Source organism: Camelus ferus, chromosome 32 (assembly GCF_009834535.1).
Source record: "Camelus ferus isolate YT-003-E chromosome 32, BCGSAC_Cfer_1.0, whole genome shotgun sequence".
NCBI classification, from domain to species: Eukaryota; Metazoa; Chordata; class Mammalia; order Artiodactyla; family Camelidae; genus Camelus; species Camelus ferus.
The window spans coordinates 18,220,552-18,236,662 of record NC_045727.1 but is presented as its reverse complement, the minus strand read 5'-3'; the positions used below and the strand labels follow the sequence as shown (position 1 = coordinate 18,236,662).

General features: G+C 44.7%; 1 protein-coding gene across 1 annotated transcript in view; it reads left to right on the top strand.

The window, feature by feature from the left end:
• SVOP (SV2 related protein) overlaps positions 1–16,111 on the top strand; it is a 60,627-nt gene that overhangs the window by 24,188 nt on the left and 20,328 nt on the right. Inside the window, exons 6-8 of the mRNA XM_006176152.3 lie at positions 4,771–4,895; positions 12,983–13,046; positions 14,960–15,085. Coding sequence (XP_006176214.1) covers positions 4,771–4,895; positions 12,983–13,046; positions 14,960–15,085 — 315 coding nt within the window. The remainder of the gene's footprint in view (positions 1–4,770; positions 4,896–12,982; positions 13,047–14,959; positions 15,086–16,111) is intronic.

The window sequence follows — 16,111 nt, the reverse complement described above, 5'->3', positions numbered from 1 at the left end:
CCTGAGTTCACATCCTTCTTCCTGACTTTGGCTGCTGGGAGACATAACCGAATGATTTCCTAGAATTCAGTGGGTCAGTTGAAGCATTCATCCGCCCCAAACAGATGAAGCCTGGGGCGGGGGCTGCCTGCTCTCTTGACCAGCTTGCTAAATTCCACATCCAGTGTAAAGCTGGCATGGCCATGACTGGAGAGAGAGGGAGACAGCCCCCCTCCTCCTCCACCAGATTGCAGAGCCTCCTTCTCCCCAGCATGGAATTCTGGCTCCACCTTAGGGAGCGTGGATCCGGCTCTGATTATAAAGCCTCCCCAGATCCCCTCCAGGACCAGCAGTCGAGCCAGACAGCCGGCGAGCCTTGGCAAACTCCGAGAACCTCCTCTTAGCTCCTTGCTCTGCCTCGGCCCAGCTGCAAGGTTTCTGAGGACGTCCACTGCGTGACTTTGCAGGAGAATCACATAAGGGGTTAGGACTCAGCGGGCCACTGGGATTCCTACGAAAGTTTCTTCAGCCTGGGGACTTGTGGCAGCCCCGGAAGGGAAGGGCGCCAGTGGGTGTGCGGTCTTGCAGGGATGGAGATAAATGCATCCAGGTTCATAGCCTAGTCCCTCCCTCCCCCATCAAGCAACGTAAACTTGGGCAGATTGCTTTGCCTCGCTGAGCCTCAGTTTTCCTATCTGCAAAATAGGACTGACAACAGTAGGAGCTCAAAGGATTGTTGGGAGGATTAAATAAGAAAATGTATATGGGGGAGGGAACTAGAGTGCAAGATCCTGGGTTCAATCCCTAGTACCTCCATTAAAAAAAAAAAAGATGGAGGAGGGTATTGCTTAGTGATAGAGCATGTGCTTAGCATGCACGAGGTCCTGGGTTCAATCCTCGGTACCTCCATTAAAATAAATAAGTAAATAAATAAACTGAATTACCTCCCCCTCAAACAAAACCCAAAATGAACAAACAAAAAACACCAAAAACCTAAATAAATAAATAATATTTTTTAAAAAGGAGAAAACGTATATAATACACCTAGAACAGTATTCACTGATACGTGGATAGCCCAAGATCAATGGTAACTACTACTGGTTGGGACTCAAAAAAAAAAAAATTCGGAAAATGATCAGGTCACCATCTAGTTCAAAGGCTATATGTCCATGTTATCTCGAAGGGGGAGAAGGAGGTGGGTGGCAGGCACTTGACCTCTCATTCCAATATCTGAAAATCCTCGGATTTCCTTGCCCTGTGACTCTCTTCTTGGTACTTGAGCATCATTGGAGAGGTGCAGGGGGCTTGAGTCATACAGCCCTGCAGGTGACTGAGCAACGCTCGTAGCAGTGAGGTCAGCACACTTCTTTGGGGTTGCCCGCCCGGCACCCAAGTGGCAGCAAGACTCTCTGCTTCTTGGAGCAGAAGCTTGGAGCCTTTCCAGGTGACAGGTTGCAAACTGCTGAGCCCTGAGCCAAATGAGGCCCCCAGGTGTGTTTCATTTAACCCCATGCAATGCTTCCTAGGGTTTTGAATCAGTTGCCTCCGTTTCAAAAGTGACATATTTTGCATCAAAATGAAAAGAGTTAAGGGTTTTTGAAAAGCTCAGTGCATGCGTGGATATTCTCTGCCAGAGGTAATGGGGAGCCATTGAAGGCCCTGGAGGAGGAGAGTGGCTCATTCCAAGTGTAGCTTTTAGGGTAGGGAATCTTGGCTTCAGTTTTGACTCTGCTGATCCTGAACAAATCGCTCACCTCCTTCGACCTTCCCTGTGCTGATTTGTAAAGTGGACCTGAAAATAACCACCTCTTCCCACAGGCCACTGTGAGGACCCAGTGTAAGGATGGGACAACAATTTTTAAAATGCAAATGAAAGTTCCACGAAGTCAGTGACTCTGGCTGTCACGTTTGCTAAGCACAGAACAAAGCCAAGTGCTTAGCAAACCGCAGGCCGTCAATAGGTGCATAGTAAATGGATGAATGAATGAATAACGTGTATTATTCAACTGGCAGGCACACAACAGGTGCTTGATACATGCATGGTGAACAAATGAATGAAGGGTACTTATCAGTACCTCTAGTGCCAGGCACACAACAGGTATTCAGTACATGTATATTGAATGAATGTATAATATATATCCATATCTCGAGTGTCTGGCATACTGCAGGCACTCAATACATGCATATTGTTGAATGAATAATTGATGAGCAAATTAATGAATTATAATGTCTATGTGTCTATCTCTAAAGCCTGGTATACAGGGGATGCTTAATGAATATTGGAGGAAGGAAGGACAGAGGGAGGAAGGCAGGGGAGGGAGGGGTAACAATCTAAAAGACAGAATGGATATTAGGCAGAATGACAAGTGTAGTTAATGAGAAGCTGGAAGGACATTTCTGCCGAGTCCCTGAGCAGTGGTTGGACGAGGTTTCCTGGAAGTGCTCATCCCTTTGCGATAGCCATGACAGTACTTCCAAATGGTTGCTGAGTCCTCATTTTCTGGGCAGCTGGAAAGCCCTGGCATCAGCGGGCAAATGCAGAGCCAGCTGCAGTCTGCTGTGACTGACAGGACAGGCATGGGGACACCCGGTGACCTCACCAGGATAACCCAGCTCCCAGGCAGCTTAGCTCCCATGCGCCAGTCTGGGCGCCCTCCTCTCTCCCCTCTCCTCCCCTGCTCTGTTTTCCTTCCTTCCTTTTATGGTCTCTGCTGCTAATGATGTCTGGTTTCTGATTCAAGACTCTTTGGGTTCCAAAGAAGAAAGCCCCTATTAAGTTAGCTTAAGCCAAAAAAAATAGGAACTCAGTATATATGTGGCTGGTACCAATTTCATAGCCACGGGTTTAGGGGAACAGAAAAGTTGCTTTGTTATTGCAATAGATCCAGAGCTTCCTAGACTTTAATAATTCCTCCCCTACCTGGTCTCTTATGTGCTTAATAATCTTTCTTTATATCAGCATGTTTTCCTTTAAAAAAAAATCTTAAATGCATGTTTTTGGAAAAGAAAACTTGACAAAGAGTCTCAAATGGGAAATCAATAGCAATTGCCCCTAAGTAGAAATCACTTGCAAAAATAAACACAATGAAAAACATTGTTATAGAATTCTAGCGGGTATGGTTGCCCCACTGCCCTCTCTGTTAAAGAGAAATTAGCAGGTGTTTAAAAGGTGGATATTTCCTCGTGGATATTATCAGCAGGATGAAAATTGAAAGGAAAAAGAAATCACTTTCTCACAAGGTGATGCAAAGTTATTTAAAATATTCTCTCACCTGAAATCATTTTCCAAAAGACCTGAAATCGTCTGGTAGACCTCCAAACTTCCTCTCTGGTCCCTTCTTCATTTTCACTTTAAAGCTGAAATTAGTATGTCTCACCTTCTCCCTGAAACATCTCTGGGTGGGCAGGCAGGAGGGTGAACTCTGGAGCTCTGGGAAGCGTGCTGCAGAGGGAGTGCTGCCAAGACCTCACGTGGCAGGTCTAAAATTCACATTAAATCTGCATTTTACTCCTGATACATTTAGTGTTGGTTGTGATATAAAAACTATTTTTTAACTCCATTCGCCCTTGATTTTTTTTCTCAGTCTCTAAGGGTAATGAACACTCCAGGACTATGCACCATAGTTTTTCCTGCAGTATTGTATCCTAGGTGGTTCTCAACCCCATCAAATACAATGTCCCCTTTATTTAAAAAAAAATTATTAAATTTTTTATTGTGCCCCTCCTAATCCAGAAATAATTTCAAAGATAAAATAACCTAGCCACTTACACAATTAAAGAAAAAAAAAGAAATCAGAGGAGGAAAGATGTAGCTCAGTAGTAGAGTGCATGCTTAGCACGCACCAGATCCTGGATTCCATCCCTAGTACCTCCATTAAAAATGAATAAATAAACCTAATTACTCCCCCTCCCCAAAAAAGCAAACAAACAAGAAACCAAAACAAAATTAAAAACAAATAAACAAACAAAAAGAAATCAGTTATAATGCCCTAGCTAGGACATGAGGGAGAAATTTTTTAAAGGAGGTAATTAATAAAATAAGATTTACTTTCAATATGCAGATATTCACCCACAACTCTGCCTAGATACTAAAAGGAAGCCGTGAATATTTGCCCTGATGATAAATAAGTTTGGATTTAATGGAATCTCGCTGATGCTTCTTCTTTAGATCTGACATTTTGAAATAAGATTCAGATCAGTTTATTCATAGATACATATAGAAGCCCCATGACGGAAACTGACGTGTTCCCTCAGTCACTCCAGTATCACATGGTATCACAGTTTTCTGAAATGATGAACAATTTTTTAAAATTCTGGATAAAACAAAGTGTGCCTTCCTTTAATTTCCCTAGAAGTTGCATTCCTGAAAAAATAGTGTATTCAAACTATACCCACCCCCCAAAATCCTGTTCATCTGTAAACTGGAGTGCAGGTCTGGATGCAGATAATCACAAACCGTGTTCAGGTGCACGGTGGTCCAGCGGGAAGTTTGATCTGAGTCAGTACAGGACACAGGATAAGTCTTGATTGGGTTTCATGCGCTATGGGACATCTAAATTTCCTGGGACCTGTCTATTAAATGCCAATCACTGGGGCAACCAAGAATGCCCCACAATTTCCCCAGACACCCCCTAGGGGTTGGCACCACCCACACAGAGAACCCCAGGCACCCCCTTGGCTGAGTAGGTTACCCTCTAACATGACCCTCTTGGCGACTTTAAACAGGTGCAGGGGGTGTGTGCCCTGGAGGTGCTGAGAAGCCCTGTGACTAGATGTCTTCCTTCTCCGCAGGGGCTGAAGATCAGCGTGCTCTGGACTCTGTACTACGGCATCCTCAGTGCTTTCGCACCCGTGTACAGCTGGATACTGGTGCTCCGGGGCCTGGTGGGCTTCGGAATCGGAGGGGTCCCCCAGTCGTAAGTAAATACCCAGCTCTGGCCACCCAGCCAGGCAGCAGGTCAGCTATGTTCATGGCCTCAGAGGGATGCAAAGATGGTACCTACCCACACTAGGGCCTCTAGCCATGGTGTAGCCAGAGTATAGCATCATTGTCGGGATTGTAACAACGAACAGCCACCAAAGCAACACAAGAGCTGGAAGGTCATAGATGTAAAATAATAATAAAAATAACAGATCTAGCATTGATGGGACATTTATCTTTGACACAGCACAGCAGCTCCAGGATTTTGTGTCGTCAAATGATTGCAATCTCCATTTTACAGGTGAGGAAACTGAGGCTCAGAGGGTAAAATCATTTGTCCAAGCCACACAGAGTGCAGGTGGAACTAAGAAACTGACCTTGTGTACCTATAACATCTGTGTTCTTAACTGTCGTGCTCTCTGCTCCTTCGTCCTTTCTCACCTGACCACGAATGAGACAGGGGATGGGGCTAATTACCTGTAAGTTATGTGTTATTTTGCTGTTGCTGATGTTCAGGTAGTGAGAGCAGCTGGACTTGCAGGAAGAAGTCACTGTCTCCTGGGAGACTGGGGAATTCTTTTTTTTCTTTTTTAAAGTGTAGTTGATTGACAATGTTAGTTTCAGGTGTCCATGTACATACATATATTTTTTTTTCAGACTCTTTTCCATTATAGCTTATTACAAGAAATTGAATATAGTTCCCTGTCCTATACCGTAGGTCCTTGTTGTTTATCTACTTTATACACAGTAGTGTGTATCTGTTCATCCCAAACTCCTAATTTATCCCGCCCCCTACTTTCCAACTGGGGAATTCTAAAACAGAGACTGGCAGATGGTGGCAGGTGGGCCGAATCTGACCTGCTCACTGGTTCTCTAAATAAAATTTTATTGATTGGGGGGGTGGGGGGTATAGCTCAGTGGTAGAGCACGTGCTTAGCATGCACGAGGTCCTGGGTTCAATCCCCAGTACTTCTGCTAAGTAAATAAATAAACATAATTACACCCCTACCAAAAAATATTATTAGAAAACCACCACACAATGCACTGACAGATTATCTATGTCTGTTTCCATGCTACAGCCATTGAGTTGGGTAGTCTTGGTAGAGAATCTCTGGCCTGCAAATCTGAAATATTTACTGTTGGGCTGTTTATGGGAAAAGAGAGTGGACCCCACCCTAAAGGATGATGATTAAAGGCAATATTTAGTGTTTTAATAATTAACAGTGGCAGGTGCTATTCTAAAGAGTTTGCCCAGATTATCTCCTCTACTTCAGATTTCCACCCCTACTTCCAGTGGGTCACAGGGAGTGATGGCAGTGAACACTGTTCCTACTTCAGCCCTTTGATTTCCACAACCATGTGTTCTTTCTACAGAGCACCATATAATGGTCATTGATTGAAGAATGTATTTAGGGCACTGGGGGAGGAAGTTAGGTTTATTTATTATTTTTTTTTTAAATGGAGATACTAGGGATTGAACCCAGGACCTCGTGCATGCTAAGCACGTGCTCTACCACTGAGCTATACTCTCCCCACTAAAGAGTGTATTGTGTCCTGGAAAACAGTGCCCTGTCCTCACAAGGCATCATCTCCAGGCTAACACCTCTGCAGGACCTACAAAAGGCTCTTCCATCTCTCAGGCCAGCAGCTCCAGGGTGGCATGTTATGTGAAAGGACCAGTGGATTCCATGGTCAGATGTTCACTGCCACATCTCCTTTGTTTCATATCGGCTCCCTTGGTCCCATGCGCTGTGGGATCATGGGTCAATACATCAAATACTTTGAAAACCCTTGGCTAATAGTGCTGCCTGAAACCCTATGGGCAGGAAAGGCAAACCAATTCCCAGAAGATGTACCAGTTCTGTTCAAGTTGATTCACTGCTCCTTCCAAAATGGAAGATGTCCAATGTAAACAACTTGGTTTCATCCTGGGGGCTCCATGTTGGTCTCTGCTGCTGGCAGACTGGCTCTTTGGCAACAGAAATGGTGAGATTGGCTTTGGTGGGTGAGGACTAGGGTGTCGCACCGCAGCACCCCTGCCCTCCGAGGGTCAACAGTTCGGTAATTGACTTCTTGAGCTTCTGGAGTGTCAGGATTGCGGAGGGCTGGGAGAAGTGACCTCGAAGGAGAATGCTAATGCAGAAGCAGGGTGTTTAAATCCTGGGCTCTGAAACCAGGCTCCCTGGGTTCGAATCCTGGCTCTGTCACATAATAGCTGTGCATCCCTAGGCAAGTCACTAAGCCTTTCAACGCCATTTCCCCATCTCTAAAATGGGGATAATAGCATACCTACCTCACAGGTCTCTTAGAATATTAAATGGCAACACATATGAAGTGCCCAGGATAGCGTCCGGCAGGGCACTCAATATATGGTAGCATATGGTCTGCCAAAGTCTTTGACAAGAGGGTCAGGCGTCAGCGAGATGGACAATGGACTCGGTATGGAGGAAGGGAGATGTGACCACGTGGACGAATCACAGGAACAAATCCAGTCTCTTTCTGCCACTTTAAAGGCTGGAAGGACAGTGAGTGGCTTTCAGTTCAACTCAGTCCTTCCCTCCTGTTTTCGTTATCGATCTTCCAGGGCTGTGAAGAGTAGGCATTTGACTGGTACTCCTGGATCTGGGATGAGATTATAAACCACTGGAGCTTAAAGAAGAGGCCACTAAGCCAAGTCGATTAATCTGGGCTGGCAGGGGCTGTGGCCAATGTGGTCAGTCCACTGCTGCTGGCCCAATGCCAGGAATTCCTGCAGATACAGCCACTGCCCCATTCATGAGCCACTCATTGACGAGGGGACAGTTTTCCCCTTGTGGCTGGAAGGCGTGAGCTCACAGAAGTACACATTCAATTTCCTTCCCAGGGATGCCCAGGTAGATGGCAGCAGAACCAGCTTCTAAACAGCCACCTGGATTTTCTTTCCATATGAGGGGAGGGAAAGGAACCAGGTATTCAGAATGTCCCCAGTGATTCTTTTTTCTTTCTCTCTTATTTTTAAAAGGAGATTTTTGTGTATTATTATTAATGGGAAATTTTTTTTTATTGAAGTATAGTTGATTTACAATGTTTTAGTTTCCGGTGACAGAATATATTATTCTGTACATATATATTCTTTATATATACAGTTATGCATCTATATATTCTTTTTCATTATAGGTTATTACAGGGTATTGAATATAGTTCCCTGTGCTCTACAGCTGGACTTTGTTGTTTATCTATTTTATATACAGTAGTTAGTATCTGAAAATCCCAAACTCCTAATTTATTCCTCCCACACCACTTTGGTAACCATAAGTTTGTTTCCTATGTCTATGAGTCTCTTTCTGCTTTGTAAATAAGTTCAATGTGTCATTTGCACATGTAAGTGATATCATATGATATTTGTCTTTCTGTCTGACGTATTTCACTTAGGATGATAATTTCTATGTCCATCCATGTTGCTACAAATGGCATTATTTCATTCTTTTGTATGGCTGAGTAGTATTCCATTGTATATATATACCACAACTTCTTTATCCAGTCATCTGTCGATGGATATTTAGATTGCTTCCATGTCTTGGCTATTGTATATAGTGCTGCCATGAACATTGGGGTGCATGTATCTTTTCGAGTTAGTTTTCTCCGGATATATGCCCAGGAGTGGGATTGCTCTGTTTTTAGGTTTTTAAGGAATCTCTGTACTGTTGTCCACAGTGGCTGCACCAAACTGCATTCCCACCGGCAGTGTAGGAGGGTTCCCTTCTCTCCACACCCTCTCCAGCATTTATCATTTGTGGACTTTTGAACGATGGCCATGCTGACCCGTGTGAGGTGATACCTCACTGTAGCTTTGCTTTGCCTTTGTCTGATAATTAGCAATATTGAGTATTTCTTCATGTGCCTGTTGGCCGTCTCCACGGTGACTCTTGTTCAAGACGGTGGCCTGCAAAGCACTATGTTCCCCTCCCTCTTCCACATTTTCTGGAAATGACATAAAAGGCATAAAAAATAAAATAAATCTTACACAGTGCTGGAAAGCAAGAGAAAGGTGCCATTAGCTGAAGAGAAATTTCAAGGGACCTCTAGAAGATTGTAAGCAGATGGGATTCTAATGGCAGAGTAACTAGAGGAGAGAAAAAAACAGCTCCTAAAACCACAAAGGGAAGCGATCTTCAGGGAAAGAGGACAGGACATCAGGGGAATAAAATGAAGGAAACAGGGCAGCTGGGAGGGCCTTTCCCCCTTTTTCTATGTCGTGAGGGTCCTCAAATTGCCTACCTGCCCCCACACCCCAAATGTCATGCCTCTCCATTTAGCTGTTCATCTGTTTAATGCCGCTGTAGACCTTCTGCCTGATAATTGAGCTATTACTACATTCCAGGCACCAGATCACGTGCTTTATACACATGACCACTTAAAACCTCACCAAATCTTAAGACGTAGATTTTATTACCTCAATTTCACAAGTGAGAAAACTGAAGCTTTAAAGAAGCCCCGTGTCTAAGGTCTCATAGTAAGTGGTTCAGATTTAAGCATCACTTGACCCTCCAAATGTGTTCTCTTAATGACTCCATTTGGTAGCTCTTTTGTCCGTGCAGAGGGCAAATAAAAACCACAAACAAAATTACAGAAGAAATATTTAGCCACTCAAGAGAATCGCTGGTTTCCCAGTACTTTCCCTCCAGCGATTTACGTAAAAATAATTGTCTTAATTGTGCCATGCTCTTATCTAGTTATAAAAATGGCTCCCCTAAGTTCATGAATCAGAAACATTTAATTGAATATATCTTTTATGTAATTAAATAACTAAGAGTTTCCATTCGTTTGGAAGGATTTTACCCAATTGTACCATCTCACAAAAATAAATGAATACTATCTTGCTGTATAGTTTTTAAAAGCTCAACAATCAGAAGTCCTTATAAAGGACTCTGAATTTTTAGTGTAAATTCAGATCATGTTATTTAAAACATTTTAACTGAGAAAAATGTCCTTCTTTCACTTTAATTGAGATGTAATTGACACTCAGTACTGTGTGCGTTTAAGGCATACAGTGTTAAGACTTGACTTGCGTATCTTGTAAATTGATTACCACAGTAAATTACAGCTACCGATCATCAATTCATATGCAAATTAATAAGGAACCCATCCATCTGCCCTAATTTTTGCCTAACTCCTTGTCTCCCACTATTTCCTCTTTCTTTTCCTCTTCCCTTCCAAAGTAGGGGTTCACACCGGTTCTTAGTAATAACAACATTAATAGTGATGATAATAGTAATGTCAGTGGAGTGCTTCCCAAGTGCAGGTGCCGTGCTAGGCCCTCTCTTCACACTACCTCATCCTGTCCATTGAACAAGCCTACTGCTCCCATTTTACAGATGAGAAAACTGAGGCTCAGAGATCCTGAGTGACTTGCCTAAGGTCAGATGGTTATTCAGTGGAGTGTAGCGTTACCTTTTGCTTTGTAACAAACCACCCCAACACTCACGGCTTAAAACGACAACAATTTATTGAATTCATGATTTTGTAGTTCAGTGATTCAGTTGTTCTGGTCTTGACGAGGCTGACTCGTGTCTCTCGTCAGCTGGTGAGTTGGATGGGGACTGGCGACAGCTGAGTCATCTCTGTTCCACAAGCCTCTGATGCTCCAGCTGGCTAGCCGGGCCCCCAGGTCAGATGGCATCTGGGCAGGAGTCCAAGAGAACAAGCAGAAGCCACAGAGTCTCCTGAGGCCCAAGCTTGGAACTGGCACTCCTACAACATTCTCTTGATCAAAAGCAAGTCATGAGGCCAGATTCAAGGGATGGGGAAATGGACTCTGGATGGAGTGAGCAGCCAGCTCGCAGGCAGCACAACAGTGGGGCAACTTTTGCAAACCATCCCCCGCGTGGAGAGACTGGGTTCACACCCAGCTCTGCCTAAGGCCAGAGCACTTTTATCTGAACAAATACCATGAAAGTGTTCTGAGCTTTTAAAGTCCGGCTAAATCACTCATGTCCGCTGGGTCCCTGGTCCTGATTCAGAGATGATTCTGGGAATGTAGAACTGGTGGTTCTGGAAGGGTTCTGTTCCCTTTCATTGAAACAGGAAAGAGGAATCACACTTAGGAGGCCAAATAATTACATTTTCTGCCTCTGGGGTACATCAAGAAAGAACACACTTTAATCCAAGCAAGGGATCAAAAGTGGGTTGAATGTAACTTTATTTTTATCATTACAAACAATACATTTTTGTTTGAGAAAATTTAAAAAATGCAAATAGGCACCCCCCAAAATGATAATCACCTCTAATTGCATGTACTGCCTCACAAAAATATACCAAATACAGGTTGGCACCAGAGCAAATGGTTTATTTCCAGTAGAGAGTCTGTGTATTTCAGCAGAAATGCCACTTACCTGAGGGGCTGAGATGGACGCTGGCCTTCACTGGTATCCTATGGGTGTTTTAGCCGCTCTTAAAGAGGAATAGCCCAGGTGGCTGCCCCCCTGTTCCAAACGGAGATCACAGGTCACTTCTTTCCAAGCAGTTGATCCAAATGGCAAATCTCTAATTGCCAAATGCTGTCAGTGCGATTATTTGCAATGGGAATTTATTTACACCAGGAAAGCTGCTTCTTGGCATCGCTCATTTCATTGCTCATTCTTGTGGTCTTCAGTGTGATTGTAACAATCACCGTACTTTGGATGAAGATCAAATTGCTCATTTTCATAATGAACCACTATAAATAATGACCAAATGTGGGGCAAGCCAATTCCAGGAAAAGATGTTTCTTGTGGCATATGTTGCGAAAACGAGAAACTGAAAACAATCTAAGTAATCGTCAATAGGGTTACAGCTGTTAAAAATAATGTGGTAAATTAAAAAAAATAATAATAATGTGGTAGATCGAGATATATTACTATGGAAAGATTTCCAAACTGTCTTTTCGGAAGCAGACCATGACCCAGAGACTTAAGAGCAGGTAGTTTCCTCTGGGAGACGCTGCAGCACATTCTCCAACGTTCGAGGGATGAGGGAACTGTCATTGGTTGAGAGCTGCTCCTGGGAAGTTTAAATTCCTCGGTTGCTTCTGGTCTGCCACACAGGTTGGCGAAGCAAGCTTTAATGACCAGAGAAAACACTCAGGAAAGGGTTGCAGGTGCTGGCGATTGGAAGTTGGGCTGGCATGCCCAGAGTGGTAAGAGTTGGAACACTTATGTGGAAGGATCGCTGGCAGGATGCTGCATGTGTGAAGAAATAGAAGGAAGGAAGGGAGGGAGGAAGGGAGGGAGGAAGGAAGGAAGCTCTTCCTTACAGTGGAATGTCAACTAATAAATGTAGAAGGAGTTATGGAAATAATAAATACCATTTGCCATCAGAGTAGTGTTGATTCAGGCAGAAATAGTCAATGGATAGAAAGCTAAAACTGGTGATTAGAGGTTCTCCTGGGAGCAGGATATTGACATAATCTCTGAGTGTTCCCCCACAGAGTACTTAATCACAAATGGAAAATGATAACTTTAGGAGAGAACTATCTGTCAGACAACTTGATCTGGTGATGAAAGTTCATATCACCAGTGATGGAATGAGATGACATCGTGTCCCTGGTGTGAGAACCTGGAAAGAGTTCAGCATCATTTCTGTGGGGTTCCTGCCAAGAAGACATGGGCTGAGTCTGGTCACCAGGAGACGTCAGATGGACCCCGGATGAGGGGCACCCCACAGAATGAAAGGCCTCTAACTCCAAGTTGATTCAGGACTTGGGCGATAGGGAAAACCTGAGAAATGGTTCTAGATGGAAGTTACCCATACTCCCACCACTCTTTTTTCATGTCGATTCACTGGGTTGTGAGGAATGCTCAAGGATGGGTAGCTACTGAATGTAAGAATCATATGGGGAATTCGTTAAAAATGCAGATGCCTGGACGCCCCCCACCCGAGGGTCTGTTTCTGAAGGTCTAGGGTGGAGCCTGGGGATCTACATATTTAGCCATCATCCCCAGAAATCCTGATGTAAGTGGTCTACAGACTACCCTTGGGGGATATTGGCCAAGAAGTTCAGAAAACTGTAGCAATCTTCTCACTCAGTCCTGACCTTCACCTTCTTTCTGTCTTTTGCCTTCCCAGGGTGACCCTGTATGCTGAGTTCCTTCCCATGAAAGCCAGAGCTAAGTGTATTTTGCTGATTGAGGTAAGGAGGTTGGTCTGGGTTTCTGGAGAATACCCATTTTCTGAGCAGGAGGTTCCCAGGCGTCTTGAACCATAAGACATGGAAAAGGGAGCTTGGGGAAAATAACAGACTCAGTACACAAGGATTTGAATGGATCAGTTATGTTGATTTCAATATGGTGGTCTTGCAAAATGGATAAATTTTTCCATTGACAAGAATATTCAGTTTATCATCGCTTAAAAAAAAGAGGGAGGCAGGCAGGTAATATGTCCTTCTTGAAATAGCGTTTCTCTGAGACTTGGTGATGAGCAGTGTAGCTTGAGTGGACCAAACTCCTGCCCTTCACCCATATCATCACTCGTTACCTCTGTTTGCATCCAGACTCACCTGTGTCTTGTGTGAGATCTCGATTTGCGGCCACTTCTGTGGCCAATAGGCTGCCCTAAAACTCTCTTGGACCAGCCAGTCCCTTTCAAGCTCTCCCTCTGCCAGGGTCCTGTGACCCATTTTTCAACCATGATCCAGAAGGTCTCAGGGCAAATACATGACTGCCCAGTGGCCCTCCTCCATGCAGTGTTTATTTGTCCCTGCAGGACACTGAGGTCCACAGTGATGACTGTGATGCCACTCTGACCTCCCTAATCACCGTGACTATATTGACAATCTTGATCACGTTGACCCCACAGCCCAGCTTAACCATCCTGACTGCATCTACCCCTGACCAGTCAGGGTGGTGGTCAGCAGGTCCACACTGGTTGTTTCATTATTGAAATGCGTCCGTGCCAGCTGATCCTGAACACTGATTGGCTCTCATTGCCTAACACCCTGTCCTTTCTAAGGACTCCCTAGAACTCCCCATGATCCAGCAGCTGAAGAGTTAACTCCTGGCACACAATCATGAAGGGGGGGAGTTGTGTGACCAATGTTCATTCTGATTGGTCAGTGCTATATGGTGTCCCTTCTGATTGGCCAGTGCTATAAGTTGTTAGACATTTTGACTGTCCCTCTGGTTGTCAGCAACTGGAAGGGACTGTGGTTCCTTTAAGAAAAAGGGGATTTAGGAAGGGTCTTGGGGCTCCCAAACTGGGAAGATGAAGGACGATGTTATGAAATGGACCATAGTTGTAGATTCAGGGTTGCAGCAGGAAACAGCGTACTCAAATTAGGATAATTTGAAGAGGGTTTCATAAAGGGACTATTTATAAAGACCCTGAAGGGGTAAAGGGAAGGAGTAATTAGCAGCCCAGAAAGAGAGAGAGAGAGAGAGAGAGACAGGGAGGGTGTGGATCAGCAAAGGCTGCTGGACAGGAGCTGTGACCTTCAGCTGAGGGATGCAGCCAGCCTGTCTCCACCCTGCAGAGAAAGAGCCAGAGGAATAGGCACCCCAATCTCTCCTCCTTCCCATCTCCTGTGGGGCTCCCCTTTGGCTGCACCCAATGTGAAGCCAGGGAACAGGGAGCCCGTTGATGCAGTCCATACAAAGAGCAAGGTGGAGAAGGATGAAGAGTGACACAGAGAAGCAGAAGCAGATATTCAGCCCTATGAGGGAGAGGCAATTCTGATAAAGGATACTGGGGCACTACTGGGCAAAGGGGGTGGACGTCAGTACACGAAAGTCAATGTGTCCACTGCTGTACTGACCTCACACAGTTTGATCATATTGATCTCCTTAATCAGAGCTGCCACGTTGCCCACTCCAGTGGGCACCATACAAATACTGTACAGTGGGCGGTACCCTCGGGAGATGGACAACATGGAGGCTCTGGTCCAACCATGTGGACCATAGTAAAAGTGATGGCCAGTCTGACTTTCCTGATCATGCCCCCCCCAAAGGACCCCTTACCCATGTGGATAACCTTGTCTACAATGATCCAGAACTTGCTCACTGTGTTGACCAATGCTGCCCATTACTGACCCCCATTCTCCTGTGCCAGGTGTTCTGGGCCATCGGGACAGTGTTCGAGGTCATCCTGGCTGTGTTCGTGATGCCCAGCCTGGGCTGGCGTTGGCTGCTCATCCTCTCGGCTGTCCCGCTCCTCCTCTTTGCTGTCCTGTGTTTTGTAGGTATCTTTGTTTACGAGATCTCAGCCTTTGCTAGTTGTTCTCCTGCCATTCACTATATTTTGGTAGGGAGAGTGAGGAGGAGGGCACCAAAGCCACCTCTTAAGATTATCGTTTTAATCAGGTAATGAGATAAAGGAACAGGGTCTGGCTTTGGCCCAATATGGGGTGTCTGGTTTTCTCCAGATTCTGCTGGGATGTTCTTTAGGGAGATAGCAAGAGGGTGGGGAGTACCTTGCCCACCCACTGAAGGATCTACACTTAAGGTGACTGTATTTGGAATAGTTGGGATTCTTACATTGCAAGTGACAAAAACCCAGTTCAGACTGGCTTGAGTGAAAGAGATACATGATAGAAAATTAAATATGGCTTCAGGCATGGCTGGGTCCAGGGGTTCAAATGCTCTCTCCATCTCAGCTCTGCATAAATTAACGCCCCTACACACACACACACACACACACACACACACACACACACACAGAGTGAGATCAAACCATACACTTACCATTTCATGTGTAGACCACACTCATGAAATGCTTTCTAACCAGTGGGCCCCAAAATAGGCCTATGGGTGGAAGGATGGATCTCATCGATGGTAAATAACGTAATAATTTCTGGTAATGATAGTACAGTAGTAATAATTACAGAGTATAACATTGTAGCAGGCTCTGTACAGGCTCTTTACATGCATTATCATATTTATTCCTCCCAATAACCACAGGAGGTGGGACATGATGAACCCGATATTAGTTAGGATGATACCAGCTGCTATAACAAACAAAGCCTACACATTCAGTAACTTAACATGATAGGAGTTTATTTCTCACTCACATAAGAGCGCAGAATGGATGCTCCTTTTGGCAGGTGTGATTCCGGACCCAGGTTCCTTCCAGCTTGTAGCTCTGCCATTGTCCAGGGCTTTGGAGTCTTCTACACGCAGACTGAAGAAGGGCAGGTAGAGACAGCCAGGAATATTCGTCTCATATGCCATTGGTGAAAGCATGTCACATGGCCTCACTGGGATG